The following is a 16,612-nucleotide window of genomic DNA, read 5'->3' on the forward strand; positions in this document are numbered from 1 at the left end:
TGGCCCCAGAAAACGTCGCCTCCGCCCAGAGCGTTGCATGCCGGGAGTTGTAGTCCGACGCTCGAGCACGCACCTCCGCGCCTCTCCAGTTTGAAAAGCGGGACCAGGGCGAATGGGCGGGGCGATGAGGCGAAGCGCGCTCGAGGCCCCGCCCCCGCCACCTTCCGCTCGCGGGCTCCCCCTGGGGTGGCGCGCCAGGCTGCGGAAGGGGCGTGGCCTCAGTCCCGGGTGGCGGCGGTTGCCGCCACCGGGGCCTCTTCCTGCGGGCGGTGCTGCGGCGGCCGGCCTGCGCGGGGCAGTCATGGTCGCCCCTTGAGTGGGCTGTGGCGGGGAGCGGGGCGGGGCCTGGCTGGAGAGGGGCGGCCCGGCGCGGGCGGGGGCGGGGCCGGCCTCTGGCTCCTTCTTCCTCCGCATGTGGCTGGCGGCCGCAGAGCAGTTCGGTTCGCGCACTCCTCGCCGCCCGCGCCTCCTTCGGGCTCTCCTCGCGTCACCGGAGCCATGGCGTTCGCCGAGACCAACCCGGCGGCATCCTCCCTGCCCAACGGCGATTGCGGCCGCCCCGGGGCGCGGCCCGGCGGGAACCGGGTGACGGTGGTGCTGGGCGCGCAGTGGGGCGACGAAGGCAAAGGCAAGGTGGTGGATCTGCTGGCGCAGGACGCCGACATCGTGTGCCGCTGCCAGGTGAGGCGACCGGGCTCTGACGCGAAGCCGGGCCCGAGAGCGCGGGCGCGGAACCCGGATCCGTCGTCCAAAAGGAGGTGTCACCTTGAGGTTCTCTCCTGCTCGGAGCTGCGGCGACGTGGAGAAATGGCGGGAGGTCAGAGACCCCTGACCCGAGGGGTTGGGGTGGCTCTGGAGGAAAACGAGGGTTGACGGGGAGTCTTTGGGAGACGCGCGATGCCTCGGGGGCTGCAGTTTTGGGTGTGGGGGGCAGTGCCCAGCCCCGGGTCTGGGGCCGGGGTGGGACGGGATACGGTCCGAGTTTGAGACGCTCCCGCCCGAGGGAGGCCTGCTCCCGACTCCGGGCGGAGACCCCGCGCGGCAGCAGCACGCTCCCTCCCCTTAACCCACCCACCCAGCCGGGGGAGACCGATGGAAGTGGGGGGGGGGGCGGAATGGATTGTTCCGAAGCGTCCGAAAAGCCGCTCGCCACTCCCCCACCTGCAGGCCCCCAGCGTGCAGACCTTTGCCTCCTCCCGTCCACTTTGTTGACACTAGAACCCAGCCTCCGGGCTTTGCACAGTTAACGGCCACGGGTTTTGACTCCGTACCCCGTGTATTCATGTTAAGGGTAGATTATTGTTACTTGTTGGTCCCAGATGAAAGAATCCCAGCTCCTCTACGAGTGAGGCAAATAATGCGCGGATGTCAAATGTGGTGTTTAGAAATATTTACATTGTTACGCTCACACGGAAAGTGAACTTTCGGGAAATGGAACGGTAATGTACTTCCTACCCGGAGACACGTGGTTTTCAGTGTAAGCTTTCTTCTGATTTGTCGGTTGCTTTGAAGCAGCCTCTAGGCTACGCCTTTGTGAAGGCTCTTAGATAACTATTACCAGTTTCAAAATTCGAAGTGGTTGAGCAATAACCACTTTCAAAACAAATTGCGATGTGTTTGAAATGAACTGCTGTTTACCTCGCAAGAAGGTAGGTCTCTTCCTCGTGAACATGGCACAGTATGATGAAGCCATGCTGTGTATGTTGTAACAAGTTAGTAGGCCCACTCGATTGAAAGCGTTCTACCTGAATGTCATTTGAGCAAGCAGAAACAAAGTAATCACAAGTACAGAAAAAGCTAAATGCAGATATTCTGATTTGTCGTGGGGTTTTGTTTTGTTTTGTTTTGTTTTTTGCATGCAGAAACTCACCCTGCCCATTCCTTAGCCAAGATAGTCATGGCCTCTTAGTATTGCCACGTAGCACCACCACCACCTCTCCCCACCTTCAGATCTCTTTTCCTCCGGCCCTCTGGCGACCCACTTACCTTACTTACTGCCTTACTCCTAAGCGTGTTTCCATGCAAGTCCTGCCCCACATTGCCTTAGGAGCTGCTCCAAAAGCCAGCTTTCACCTTGCTCTTGTCTTAAAATCAGGTCTGGCCATGCTACAGGGAAAGAAGAATGAGAATACCTAACTCTTGCTGGGTAGAAAGGGAGAGAGGCTGGGCCTCTTTGTCCCCTTGCCTGTCATTCCTGCCGTCTTCCTTACCCAGAAATAGTAATGCTTAGGCTGAGTAACATTATGGGCTGTCAGAAGGTTTGGAGAATGTAACGTTGAAGAGCATTTATTCTAAAAGATCCTTGATTTTAGTATTTCCTTGAAAAATAGTAGAATGAATTTGTAAACAAGAGAAGGTGTTTCTGTGTTGTTGTGAATGTCCTCTTGAGGAAGGTCATGGACCAATCTCATCTGATGCCCTTGGAAAGCCTAGAGAGAAGTGATTGAAAAGGAGCCAAGTTTGGCTTAAAACTGTTAGCTGAAGACAGAGGAGGAACATTTGTGCAGACCTGTTACGCAGACGTTTGCCACCTGTAAACTTTTGACTGACTGCAATCCTTATATAATTCTAAAATCTTCATATTCTAGTGCCTTTTAAGAGCTCATCATTGGAAGGACTCTTACTAGTTTTGTTACTGAGAGTAGTTACGTAATGAATAGATTTAAGCATCTCTCTTGTGATTCACCTTGGTAACTTTATATTATTTGGTCAGCCCTAGTAAGCTGACTCCTACTTACTGAAATTCTCCTGGCTTATAAAACTGAAGAATATGGAATGTTGAAATTCTCAGTGTATATAGAGCGCTGGGAAAAGTCAACGTTGGAAAGACATTTGTAGCTTGAAATGCCTTGTTTGGTGATTTAAGTTTTGTGTATTACTGGAAATCTATACTTTGTTAGAACTTGGTACAGTTTTTATTGATCATATTTATGCCATAAACTCGGCTTGTGTACAGGTTGTTTCTCTAGAAGTAGTATACAGATGATGTGTTCATGGTTTAACAATGGAATCATAAAGGAATTTTTTCCAATTTAAAATAAAGTTTTTGAAAGAAAAACTGACCTTGCATTTAACTATGTTAAATGTATCAAATGCCTTATTGGAAAGAGTAGAGGCAATGCTAGTGGCATTTTCATCAACACCCTTAAGGCCTATATTGCAGATTCAGGATTTATACGGAATTATTTACAATTTGGTAAATTCTCTAGATCCATAAATCAGTATGTAGGGCTTAACATCAAAGAACAACACCTCCTGATATCTTAATTTTAAATTGATGTCTTTTAAGGAAAAGCCGTACGTGTAGGACCAACTCCAGGTGTATCTTATTTATCCAACAATCACCGAATGAGTATCTACAGGGGATAAAGGGGGAACCACTTAGCCCCAGAGTTAAGAAGCTGAAAAAGGCAGGGATTGTGCCCACAAGGAGCTTACAGTCTGAGGGACAACTTCTGCATAAGCAGGTATTGCCAGGTAGGGATTGGAGAAGGATACTGGTAGGGGTTTTTCAAAGAGTTAAAGTATGGGTGGGTGTAGGTCGGCCCCTTTCTGGCAGCATAAAAGTTGCTTTGTTAGGAAGTCTCTTGCTATCACCACCCCCCCCCCATCCTCCATAGTAAACTGTTATACTTTATTTTCTTTATTTTGTTGAGTAGAAACTACAGAGGTTTTAACTGTTACCGTTTCTACCACTTGTTAAGCAGGTTTATTTATTGTTCTAGAAAGTCAGCAAGGTGGTCTTGGTTAACCATGAAGTTGCCTGGGATCCGGAATAGTTAGGACGGTACTCTCTCTCTTTGTGTTTTTTCCCCCTCAGGGTTTTAAAGTTAACATAAAGAAAAATGTTAACTAAAATTAATTATAAAGGGAAAGTGTATCCTGTCACTTGCTCTATATAAAAGCTTGCCATGAAAATAAATACAATGAAGAAAATGTTAATTTGTAGCTAGATGCTGACATTCGCAGAAGGCTCTGAAACCAGCTATTAGTAAGTTAAAAAAAAAAAAAAAAGTATAGAAGACCTAACAGCAGCAAACTGAGACTTTGTCGTTGGAATGATTAGAAAAATTGAGAGATAATTTAAAAGGCATAACTAAAGTGTTTTTTAATGCCTTGACTTGATACAGCTAAAATTACCTCCCAAACCACTTCCCACAATTTTGAAGGTGGAAAAGAATTAGCATTTAGGGTAAACTGTTTTTCCAGATTCATAATAATCGCTATTTCTTTGTCCCCTATCAACACTTTTTACAAAGTTCATAGACTTTCCCAAGTACAGAGATGTATGCCAATGTGTGGTATACTTGATTAAATCTTGCTTTCTTGGATTACTGTGTTTTCCCTGCCAGAATATAAATTTTCTCAAAACGAGGATTTGTGCTTTTTTTGTTGTTGTTTTTTTCCATAGCACCAAGTACTCTGTGAGACAGAGAGGAAGTAAATCCTCAACAAATATTTATTAGGTGTCTGGATCACGTCTAGAAATTTCTTTGAGACCGGTAGCTTAACCCTTTCCTGTAAATTATTTTAACATCTCCCTGGACAAGTTAATTGACTGATGGCATGAGTTTAAGGTGGAATCCCCAGCATTCGTTGGATTAACATTTGTTACTTAGTATTTTAACTAGTACTTTTATATTGTACCGTTATGTTCAGAGGCTTTAATGGTTTATAGTAAAGTCTTATGTCTTGTGTGTGAAGAGATAACTGATGTTTGTAATTTTTTGTGTGTATTTCCTCAGCATATTTCGCTTGAATGCCGTGTCATTCTAGTAAAATAGTTTTTGTCTGCTGAGGGCAGTAGATCTGAAAATTTAGTTAATGAGGATATCCCAAGTTGTTTACTGTTTAAGCTTATTCTGTTGATATAAATATAGATAATATATAATGATATTATATATAATAGTACAGTAGGATATAACATGTAATTTGTTAATGTATAATCTCTATTTTTGAGGCATAAATTTTTAAATCATGAGATCATCTCAGTGACGTCTGATCAATATTATTTTATTTCTTTAATTTTGGTGGGAATGGGTGAGTGAGTTGGGTAATTTCAAGTTATCTCTAGGACAAACTGTTGCCCAGAACAAATGTAGAGTGAAATGGTAAACTGACATATAGTTACTGGCTTACTATAACAGGACCCACATTTAGCAGTATTATCTTTTGGGCCCCATGTCAGATTTTGACACTAAAGGTCAGTATGGATAAGCTACTCACCAATAAGTAGAGATTGGTGACTGTCGGAATACTTTTACCAGTGGAAAAGAGGACTTTGAGGTATTCAGTGTTGGCTATGGGCACCGTTGAGAACCGTCAACAGAAGTCCCTTCCCAAGGCGACTCTGGCTCCAACGTGGGATGGTTCTTTGCATTGAACCAACTTTTAATTCTGTGTAGTTCAGATTATTTAGAATTCTTCTTTAAAAAGTGGGATTTTTGTCTATATCAAGCTTTTTAAAACCTCTTTTTTTTATTCATGAGAAAATTTTTTTTTTGACTTGAAACCTGCCGTATACTTCCAGTGCATTTTTAAGAAAGTGTCTTTATAAATGTAATGATTGGGTGAACTTTTCTCAAGCATTTACAAAAGCTGCATCACACATCATTGGTTTATGCAGGTTTTGGTTGCGTGTCTGATCTTTCCATCCGTGACCCTGGTTTAGTAAGTGTGTATATTAGGGCTTGGTGCCTAGCATCTACACGCAGCTTGATTAGGAACCTAAGGTCCTCCCAAGCTTTTCATCATGTGTGTGACATTTATCTGCACGAAAATGGAAGGTAACCATAATAACGTAAGGTAAAGAGAGTATCTTAAGCCTTTAAAAGACAACTGAGCAGTGCATATGTTTTCTCTTCCTATCTAGTGTGTCTGGTTACTGCTGAATAGTTTAACTGGTCGACTTACTGCTAGTCACTTAACCTGTTCTATTTTGAAATCATAAGCCAATTGCAATTAGATGAACGTCTTCATAAAAGACTAGTCATCCTTGTTTATAATGACTTTCTTGCTGTGGGTTGTCAAGTGTTTTAGTTTTGGCGTAAGGAGAAGTGTTGCGTGTGGAAAGACAGGCACAGGTCTGACGTTCTCCCGAGAAACCAGCCCAGGTCATCAGCGTTGTCTCAAAAGCCTGTTAGGTTTCTAAGATGCTTGAAGACTCGAGGCAAGACGTAGGAACCCTTCTCTGCTTGCTGGGATGGTTCGGAGGCGTGGGTGTGAGGCGTCGCTGCCCTCTCCTGTGATCCAGGGCAGGACCTGTTGTGGACGGGTGTTCACTTTGCGCTCTGTGGTCATAGCACCGTGTTCGTGTACTCGGGGCAGGAAGGACAAAGACGCACAGACCGTGTGTCAGAGGCCTCGGTGGCCTGAGAAAGGCCTCCAGGCTTGCGCACAAAAGTGTCAGCCCTGGACTCTCGGGCGCCTGCTGTTGCTGCAGACGCCATTGTTTCGGGTTTGCAACACGGGGGGGGGGGGGGGGGGGGGGCCTTTACTGTCTTCACCTCCGAGGTCACAGCAGGAACTCGGTTAGGGGAGTGATTTGGGAAAGAGGTAAGACCCAATAGCGAGCTGAGTTGGGAATCAGGGGTCGCTTTTTTTTCTTCTTTTCTTTTTTCGGAGTCGCTTTTGCAGACTAATGTTTCATTTCATTCCCTTCCAGACTTTTTTTTTAATGTTTGTTTATTTTTGAGAGAGACAGAGCGTGAGTGGGGGGGGGGCGGAGAGAGAGAGAGAGAGAGAGAGAGAGAGAGAGAGAGAGAGAGAGAGAGAGGGGCACAGAATGCGAAGCAGGCCCCAGGCTCCGAGGTATCAGCACAGAGCCCGGCGTGGGGCTCGAACCCACACACCGTGAGATCCTGACCTGAGCTGAAGTCGAACTTAACTGACTGGGCCACCCAGGTGCCCCCAAAACCTTTTCTTTTAAATCTCCCCTGGACCTTTGGAGCTTCTTAATTGGAAACTTGCACATACCACCATTTCCTGATCCAAGCTTTTATTCTAGGGTTGGGCTTGACGGCTCCGGCGGAAGGAAAATTAATTGTCTCCTTTCTCAGGCTTCAAACCCCAATTGGGAAGTGTACAACTGAGAACAGTTACAAAATAACTAAATACTGTTATACCATCCCTGTAGTGCTTCCGAGTTTTGTTCTTGACAGCATACATACTAACATTTGGAAGTTAATCATTTTTTATATTCGGTTTATCACCAGTGCAAGATAGGAACTTTAGAGAGCCAGCTGTATGCATACTATATTGCAATTAGTTCCTGCGGTGAATCATTTGGAGTCTGTTGTTTGCTAGCAATGGAGGGAGGCTGTCTTAGGCAAAATGGGGAATTGTTTGAAGCAAGGACGGGTTGGCCAGTCCTCAGGGTGGCCTCGGGTAAAGGCAGCTCCTGGGAGCTCAGCAGCCCGAACTGGCAACCTTTTTTTAAAGGAGGCTCCCTTAGGTTACGGGTGTCACTGAGCTACTGCCTTTCTCGCTACTCAAAATCCAATTCCCAAGAGGGGAGGATCTTGATTGGCTCAGGCTTGGTCGGATCAGGTTTCCCAGTCTGGGTCAATTAATGATTTGCAAAATAAGGAGTTTGGGGGGAGAGGGAAAAGAAGAGGGACGAAACATAAAGAAGGTGTAGCTGACGGAGAGTTAATTTTATATAGGAAAATATGCAATGAAGAAATACTGGCTCTGGGTTATTCTTATTTGTGAATTGTTTGGTAACAGTATTAAATATACTGTAGAGCCGCTGTTTTTCTAGAGGGAAGAATGTTTGGAATTAAATGGGTTTTTATTGGGGCACCTGGGTGGCTCAGTCAGTTAAGCATCCGACTTCCGCTCAGGTCATGATCTCACGTCTTGATCTCACAGTTCCTGAGTTTGAGTCCCGCGTCGGGCTCTGTGCTGACAGCATAGAGCCCACTTGGGATCCTCTGTCTCCCTCTCTCTCTGCCCCTCCCCCGCTCTCTCTCTCAAAAATAAATAAACATTTGAAAAAATTGGTTTTGATTAACTCTAATTAAAACAGTGAAAATGGCCTATCTTAGGAATGGTTTATAAAACTAAAAGCGTACGTCAGAAACTTTGATTTTTAGGTTTGAGAACATAGCATTTCAGCTCTGCTTTGCCTCCATCATAATGTTCGAGAGACATTTTATTCTTGGTCATTAAGCAGCATATTTAATATTTTATTTATATTTAATCTTAAAGCAAGAATAACAGTCGAAGAGAATCAGTAAAATAAATACCAAATTAGGGGATGTTTTGTGACTGGTGAGACCTGATTGGATTTTCTTTCGTAGGTTTATTTTTTTACTTCAATACAGTGAATTTGCATTTATTCTTGTTTTTATTTAGTTTGTTTTAATTTTTTAATGTTTGTTTATTTCTGAGAGAGACAGAGACAGAATGCGAGCGGGTTAGGGGCAGAGAGGGAGGGAGGCACAGAAGCAGAAGCAGGCTCCAGGCTCTGAGCTGTCAGCACAGACCCCGACGCGGGGCTCGAACTCAAGAGCTGTGCGGTCGTGACCTGAGCCGAAGTCAGATGCTCAACCGACTGAGCCACCCAGGCGCCCCTGAATTTGCATTTATTCTTGATATTCAGTATAGGAAAAACCATCATTTGAGGCATTATAAACCTAGGTTTTTTCTCAAAGCAACTTGCCACGTAATGTGCAGTTACTTCGGGTTCACACGGATTTCTTGTTTCTTGGGGTTTTAAAGGGTAAATTTCAGAATTTAAAATGTTAAAAAAAATTAAGGCATCTGAGAATTGTTAAAAAATATTTTCTCTCTTGGTATCATTGATCTGGAAAACAACGTTAATTGCTAGTCCACAGCTCTTTTGATTGTGTGACAATTAAACACATTCTGTGTTTTTAGTTAAGTGACATAAAACATGCAGCTTTGATAGTTAACAGTAACTAGGACCTACACGTGTCCTACATGAGTGACTAGGACCATGTGTTACGGGAATTTAACAAAACAGCAAGAGATAGTTACTTGTGACTATTAATATGAATATATGACTAGTACGCTGTCGGGAGGGGGGATAATTTATCAAGTTTGTTTTGCAGAAATTTCGCGTTGGGAAGAGAGTAGTACACCTCCGTTAAAAGTAGACGATATTTCTCTCCGATCGTTTATATAGTGCTCTCTGGCCTCCCCAGTGCTCCTTATGAGAATTACTAAACACGATTAAATGTATATGTTCTCATTACTTGTTCTGGCACGCTCGCGGAACTGCCCCTGTGACCGGCAGTGTGATCACAGACGTGGAAGCCTGTGGTTCAGACTCTGCCCCCCTAATCCACTGGAGGGTGTGGGGGGAGGGTGTGGTGTGGTTAGCAGTGGTGCGCGTATCGAAACCGTGTTTTGCTGCTTGCTAGTGTGCTGACCTCTCCTTGGACCGGTGTAGTCTGTGTTTGGAGACCATTGCCTGAGCTCCCAAGGGGACTTTTGTGTATTGCACACCATCTATGAATATTTGAGGTTAGCAGCCAAATAGACACTTCAGATTTGAAGCTGCCTCTGTCGCATTTTGTAAAACACGACAGTTTACGAAAGCTTATCTCCCGTATAGATCACCTTGTCAGGAAGCTCCTTATGAGTAACTCCCCCTCAGTTCACCTTAGGAATCTTTTCTGCAGAGTTGTGTGTTTGAGATTATAAACCATCCTACCCCAGTTCCCCCGGGGCACTAATGGCCAGATACGCTAATAAGCAGGCTTACATTTTCTCCCCTAGCTCCTTAATAGAATGAATAAGCTAGGGTTATTCTGGGCATGTTTAACCATATTTTCTTGCTCAACCAAGTAGAATTTAAATGAGATTGAAATCCTGTAGGAAGCCTGAATATAGGACATTGGTTATTGAAAGGGCTGATTAGTGTTTGAATGCGCTCAGCTGTTCACTAAAGTGTGATTTTCAAGCCTTTTGCAGCTGAACTTTTCCAGCCTGAACCACCACCTGTAAACTTGGAAGAACTTAACAAATTAAACCGTCTCATCCCCCTAGCGTCATCTCTCACAACCCATAACAAACAATCCGCTTTATTACGGTTGCTGCCACCATCACTGCCTGTCTTGGTAAAACATTATCTAAGAGAGTAGGGTTTGGTTACACAATAAGAACATTATTGGGCACTGCCGAGTTAATAATTGTTTCACCAAATGATTATATTAGTGTACCTGTAAAAAGTAGTTTTATGTAAATTAGGAGACTGACTTTAGAGGTCTACTCCAAAAATTGTGGCGTGGTTTTTTATCTTAGGCAAATGATGGATTAAAAAAATAAACTGAGGGGCGCCTGGGTGGCGCAGTTGGTTAAGCGTCCGACTTCAGCCAGGTCACGATCTCGCGGTCCGTGAGTTCGAGCCCCGCATCAGGCTCTGGGCTGATGGCTCGGAGCCTGGAGCCTGTTTCCGATTCTGTGTCTCCCTCTCTCTCTGCCCCTCCCCCGTTCATGCTCTGTCTCTCTCTGTCCCAAAAATAAAATAAACGTTGAAAAAAAAAAATTAAAAAAAAAAAAAATAAACTGATTTTGCTGAAGTAATAGTGCTTTACTAGTTTTTTTTTGTCATAAAGTCACTAGTACTTTATAACAGTTGAGGACAAATTTCTTAGATTTAGTGATTTATAACAATTTAGAATTAAGAACAAATGAGCATCTTCATAGGATCTCTTCGTAGGATCTCCAGAAATTTGAATGAGCTTTATACTCTGGAAAGATTTTTCCTGAAAGTTTGGGGGAGGTCTCCTAAATCGTAAAAAGTCGCGATAAAAAAAGCTAATATTAGCATGAGGGATAGATCTGTGAAAGAAAAGCTATAAACACCAAGTAAGAATCGTCCTGTGAGTTATTTTTCTTTTAGGGTTCTATCAGAATTGGTAATAAACTTGCGCAAGTGTGAAGTCATAATAAAGTATGCACCAGGAAGTGCTGCTGTGACGTTGTCTCTAAGGACGACAGATTGGAAACAACCCGGATGCCTCTCTTGTGGGAAATAAATTCTGTATGGGACCATATAAAAAGCTGTACGGTAGGGCCATGAAAAGAATGAGGTGGTTCAGTTCACAAGGTGTGGAATGCGTGCTCAGATTTGCTAAGTAAAAGCAGGCTGCCCGGGAGTATACAGCTCCCGCCGTTTGGATGTGTGCAATGAAACAGGATGCAGATTACCTGTTGGCTTTGGCAAATTACCTCCAGAAGTTACACCAAAACCTGGTGGTGACTGGTAGGGAGGGGCGAGGGGCGAGGGGTGAGGACTATGAGGAAGACTTCACCCCTACCGTGCATCCTTCAGAGCCTTTTCTCACATGCAGACGTTTCTTATTAAAACATAAAAAGTAGGGAAATACTGCCGGGTTCCCTGGGTGTATCCAGTGAGGGAAGCGCTGCTAACCACTCCTGCTTCTGTCCTCCTGTGACCTGCCGCCCACCTGTTGCCTTCCAGACCTCACTGTCCGGTCTTTTTTTGTCCGGTTTTGTTTTAAACATACCTGACATAGACATGTACTAGTCTTAAAGCAGGCAGTTCTATGCTTTGTATTTGTGGAGAACAGTGTAAATAGGCATTTATTTATTTATTTATTTTTTTGTGCAAGACCAACCTTCTGGCAGGTTTTGTGAGTTCGTGATTGGTGATGATTTGGTAAAAAGTAAATAACCTTCATTTTGTCAAAAACAGCCTTGGGATAAAGTTAAACTAGTCATTCTCAGGACGCATAGTGTATTGATATTTTTTTTAGTGTCCAACAAGGATGTTGTTAAATTTTGTATTTGTTGCAAATATATTCCTGGTTTGTTTACTTTAAGCTTTTTGTTAATATTATGTAGAAGTTTAAATATCAGTTGACTTGTGTGGGGTTTTTCTTTTTAATGTTTTTTAAGCTTAGAAGTTAGAAAAATTAGGGCGCCTGGGTGACTCAGTCCGTTATGAAGCGTCCGACTTGATTTCAGCTCAGTCATGTTCTCTCGGTTTGTGACTTCAAGCCCCAGGTCAGGCTCTGTGCTGAGGGTGCAGAGTGGGCTTGAGATTCTCTGTGCCATCCTCTCTCTCTCTCTTTCAAGATAAATAAACTCAAAAAAAAAAATTAGAAAAATTATGTGGTCACTTAATAATCATTCTCCTGTGAACCTAATCTGACCTCAGGTTTTGCTTTGTGTTGACTATTCTAGGCATCAGCTTCACAGAGTGGAAGTTTCACTATGGGGTTATAATATGTTTCTCAACTTTAGAGGTTCCTTGACCCAGTGTATTACTTTATCCAGAGATGAGCGGATTCAGGGATTGGTACTAAACACCCACAAGACTGACTTACACATTTACGAATTGGAGTCTCAGGATAGCCAGTATTGGAAGGAGTTACTTGGAGATTTCCTAGTTGATAGATAAGTCCACATAAGAATACACATTTCAGGTCACAGAGCTGCTTGACACCCTTTTAGTACCGTGGGAATTACATGAATGTTTATGTCAAGTTAGGGTCGACATAACTGGATCAATTACTCTTTTAATCTAGGGATTTTTCTGTGTTTGGATGAAATATCACGGATAATTAATTAGATTGCTACATGTCCTCTGTAATGCCCAAGCCAGAATAACTAATTGCTCCCTGTACTTTTTTTCTCACAATTTTTTCTCTTTTTAAGAGGGGAGATGTCTTTCTACCTTCTGGAAACCTGAATTTATTAGTTTTCTAGATCCCGTCAGGAAAACCAGGGTACTGTGGTGGGGGAAGAAGAGGGTATAGTCAAACTATTATAAAGCCTCTAAAGAATAAGTGTTTGTGGGGCGCCTCGGTGGCTCAGTCGGCTGAGCGTCCAACTTCGGCTCAGGTCATGATCTCGCGGCTCCTGAGTTCAAGCCCCTGTGCTGACAGCTCAGAGCCTGGAACCTGCTTCGGATTCTGTGTCTCCCTGTCTCTCTGCCCCTCCCCTGCTCATGCTCTGTCTCTCTGTCTCAAAAATAAATAAAACATTAAAAAAAATAAAAATAAGTATTTGTGGCGAATACATACTTGGGTTTTCTTCAGTTATATTGACATTTTAGAAGAAATTACTAGTTCACTTTAGAAGGGAGATGTGTTATTTGTCATATTTATTGTCTGGGTCAATTTTCCCCTGTCTTATATTTTCAGGGAGGAAATAATGCCGGCCATACAGTTGTTGTAGATTCTGTGGAGTATGATTTTCATCTTTTACCCAGTGGAATAATTAATCCCAATGTTACCGCATTCATTGGTGAGTGTATAAACTGAACCGTTTGGGGTTTTTTTCCCTCAATTGATAATGGTGTTCATTTTTCATTATCCAAGCTGATTTCATCTCTCACTGCTCAAATAATCACTGGTCCCTTATTAATCTTGACCTTGGTACCTTCTGGAATATACCTAACTCTGGCTATTTTACAACTGTGTCTTTTAGCACTAATACTTTTTGGAATAACTTGCATTTAACTGTGGCCATTGGCAATCTTAAATTTATAAAGTAGTATTAGATCATCAAATCAGCTTTCCAAACACTGATGCACAGTGAGAAATATAGGAGGTGTTTCACGGATTGATGCTGAACCCTTATAATGTGATGCAATCTAAAGTTTTTTGGCCTAGTTTTTTATCTTTAAAAATGCTAATCACAACCCGCTAAATTGATTTTTATGGCCACTAATAGGGTGTGATTCCCCAATTTTAAAGGCATTGACTTAGCATCATTGTAACCTGGTTCAGTTTGACTAGACCAACCTAACTAGGTTCTTTCAGAATAAGTTTCACTTTGTTTCAAAGAAATTTCAAATTATTTTGAATGTAATTTTAGTGTTTTATACTCTATGTGTATTTACATTACACTACTGTTAAAAACTTGGAATCATTTCTGTGGTAACTCCCTGAGAAATCAGATATTCTGTTTATTAAGTCCTTCATTTATCTGCTATTCTAGATGAGAGTTATCATAGATGTCTGTATTTTAATATCGTTATGTATATCTGTATTATAAGTATAAATATTTAAGGTTGGTCTTTTTTTTTTTTTTTTTTTTTTTTTTTTTTTGCTTTCCTTTAGGAAATGGTGTGGTAATTCATCTACCTGGATTATTTGAGGAAGCAGAGAAAAATGTTCAAAAAGGAAAAGGTATGAAAGCCTGACTGCTTTGCCTGGTAACTGGTTTGCTTATTGTAAAGTTTGTTGAAAAATCTCACACCGGGCAAAACATTTTGTCTTATGCTTTAAATTTTTTTTTTAATGTTTATTTATTTTTGAGAGAGACAGAGCACGAGTGGGGCAGAGACAGAGGGAGACACAGAATCTGAAGCAGGCTCCAGGCTCTGAGCAGAGCCTGACGCGGGGCTTGAACTCACGGATGGTGAGATCATGACCTGAGCCGAAGTCGGATGCTTACCGACCGAGCCACCCAGGCTCCCTTGTCTTATACCTTAAAATTGCAGGTTGTTGTAGGACAAATGTTTTCAATGTCGGTTACATTTTATTCAGTATGATCAGTATTGTAAACAGAAGACAAACAGAATAAGGTAATTGTGTAAGCCCTGATTTCTTGACACCCAGGTCACCCATAGAGTTTCTCTTCAGGCTCCTGGAATCACTGTCTGTTCGCTGGTGGAGAAACTCCAGAGATTCATCATCCCCACCTCCCCAACCAAACGTTAGCTTGTGGGAGTCAGGAAACCAGTGAGGTCCCCTTTGCACACAGTCAGTCAGTGTCGTTCCCGTGGGTTGTATAATCCTGGGATAAAACAGGGTTGTTTCTGTCCCTCCCTCCACATGAGGGAGATGCTCTTTCTATGACATGATTCACTCCCATCTCCTTAAGAACAATTTTTTTAAAGCCTTAATTTCCTGCCTTTGCTAATCTCTTTGGGATTTGTGGAAGTCTGTTTACATTCAGTTTGGCTGCCTTGCTGGGCTTTGAGGGGCACTTGGCAACGCAAATAATAAATACGCAGTTGAGGAAAAGCACTGTTTGCCCTTAGCCTGGCTCGTTGGAAATACTCAACTCGATTTCGCTGTTCAAGTTTAAAAGTAGCAATCCAACCTCAAGTGTTCCTGACAGTTCGATGTGATGTCACAGAATCCTGGCTGCCTGCGGCTCTCATCCCTCTTGGCTTCCCTGCATTTTTACCTACATGGTGCTGTCTCCTTTTAAATTCTTTAATCTTTTAAAAATTTTTAAGCGTTTATTTATTTTTGAGAAAGAGAGACAGAGCACGAGCAGGGGAGGAGCAGAGAGAGAGGGAGACACAGAATCCGAAGCAGGCTCCAGGATCCGAGCTGTCGGCACAGAGCCTGATGCAGGGCCGAACTCACAAACCATGAGATCATGACCTGAGCTGAAGTCAGACGCTTGACCGACTGAGCCACCCAGGCGCCTCTAATCCCACTTTTTATAATTGTCTTTTGGGAAAGGGTGCCATTCCCCAAATTAACTCCCTTTTCTTAAAATTCTTCTCCTGCTCTGCAGCAAATTCCCCCTCCCCTGCCTCTAACAAAATGACATTTTCCCACCATTTGCTTTTGGATTCTTAGAAGTATTTTATGTGGCTCCGGCTGGCTTGAGTTTGAAGCGTTTTAGAGTTAAACATTTAAAAAGATAGAATTTGTGCATGAGTGTATATATAATGAATGACCGGTCAGAACATTCCTGTTAAATATGTATCCTGTACAGAAGACAAGATGTGTTAGTGATTACTTCCGTGAAAAACACTTTGAAACATTGTATCCCTAAAGAAATTAAGGTTTAAAAATTATACAAAGTGTTCAGTTAACCGTATCTTTTTTCTCCTTTCCTCTAGGTCTGGAAGGCTGGGAAAAAAGGCTTATCATATCTGACAGAGCTCACATTGGTAAGGGGCATAACATGCATTTTTTTATAACTGCCTTATTCTCAGAAAGTTATCACTAACTTCTGAGGAATTAGCTAAACTAATGAATAACATAAGCAGCATTTCATGAGAAACATCTCTAATTCTGTTATAAAATAAAGCATATTAGGGACACCTGGCTGGCTCAGTTGGTGAAGCATCTGAGTCTTGATCTCAGCTCAGGTGTTGATCTCGGGGTGGGGAGTTCTGGCCCCGTGTTGGGCTCTGTGCTGGGCGTGAAGCCTACTTAAAAAAACAAAATAAAATAAAAGATATAATAAACCATATCAAATATGAAGAGCATTTATTTGCACATTAATACTCATGTAAAAAGCAGGTCTTCTATCTGGAAAAAATCTTGAGAGTGACTCTTTGTGTCTAAAATGTACCCATGTGGCTTTTTCAGTGGTTCAGACTTTATTCAGTGTAGCCTCCTTGTCCGTTGTTAGAACAAACTGGACTCTCAAATTAACTTCAAGCAGCACCAAGAAGTTTGAAGTTTGTCTCCTTGTTCCTGTCCTACCTTTGAAGGGATAGAATTGTTAATTATCAGTCACGTGGTTTTGAGACACTAACCAGAAAAGAGAGAGAACTGACCGATGCAAGCTCTTAAGTTGCATTTTTAAAAAAACTTTTTTCTTATGTTTTTTATATTTGGGAGAGAGGCAGAGAGCGAGTAGGGGAGGGGCAGAGAGACAGAGACAGAATCTGAAGCAGGCTCCAGACTCCGAGCTG

The 16,612-nt window shown here is 42.9% G+C and overlaps 1 protein-coding gene across 2 annotated transcripts in view; it reads left to right on the top strand.

Annotated features, from left to right (window-relative positions):
• The first annotated feature begins 419 nt into the window (after positions 1–419).
• ADSS2 (adenylosuccinate synthase 2) overlaps positions 420–16,612 on the top strand; it is a 37,497-nt gene continuing 21,304 nt past the window's right edge. Inside the window, exons 1-4 of one of the 2 annotated variants that reach the window (XM_030303003.1) lie at positions 420–681; positions 13,143–13,245; positions 14,064–14,132; positions 15,809–15,859. In XM_030303003.1, the coding sequence (XP_030158863.1) occupies positions 499–681; positions 13,143–13,245; positions 14,064–14,132; positions 15,809–15,859 (406 nt within the window). In that variant the 5' untranslated portion in view covers positions 420–498. The remainder of the gene's footprint in view (positions 682–13,142; positions 13,246–14,063; positions 14,133–15,808; positions 15,860–16,612) is intronic. The other variant, XM_030303002.1, reaches the window with a different exon arrangement.

Source organism: Lynx canadensis, chromosome F1 (genome assembly GCF_007474595.2).
Source record: "Lynx canadensis isolate LIC74 chromosome F1, mLynCan4.pri.v2, whole genome shotgun sequence".
Classification (NCBI taxonomy): Eukaryota; Metazoa; Chordata; class Mammalia; order Carnivora; family Felidae; genus Lynx; species Lynx canadensis.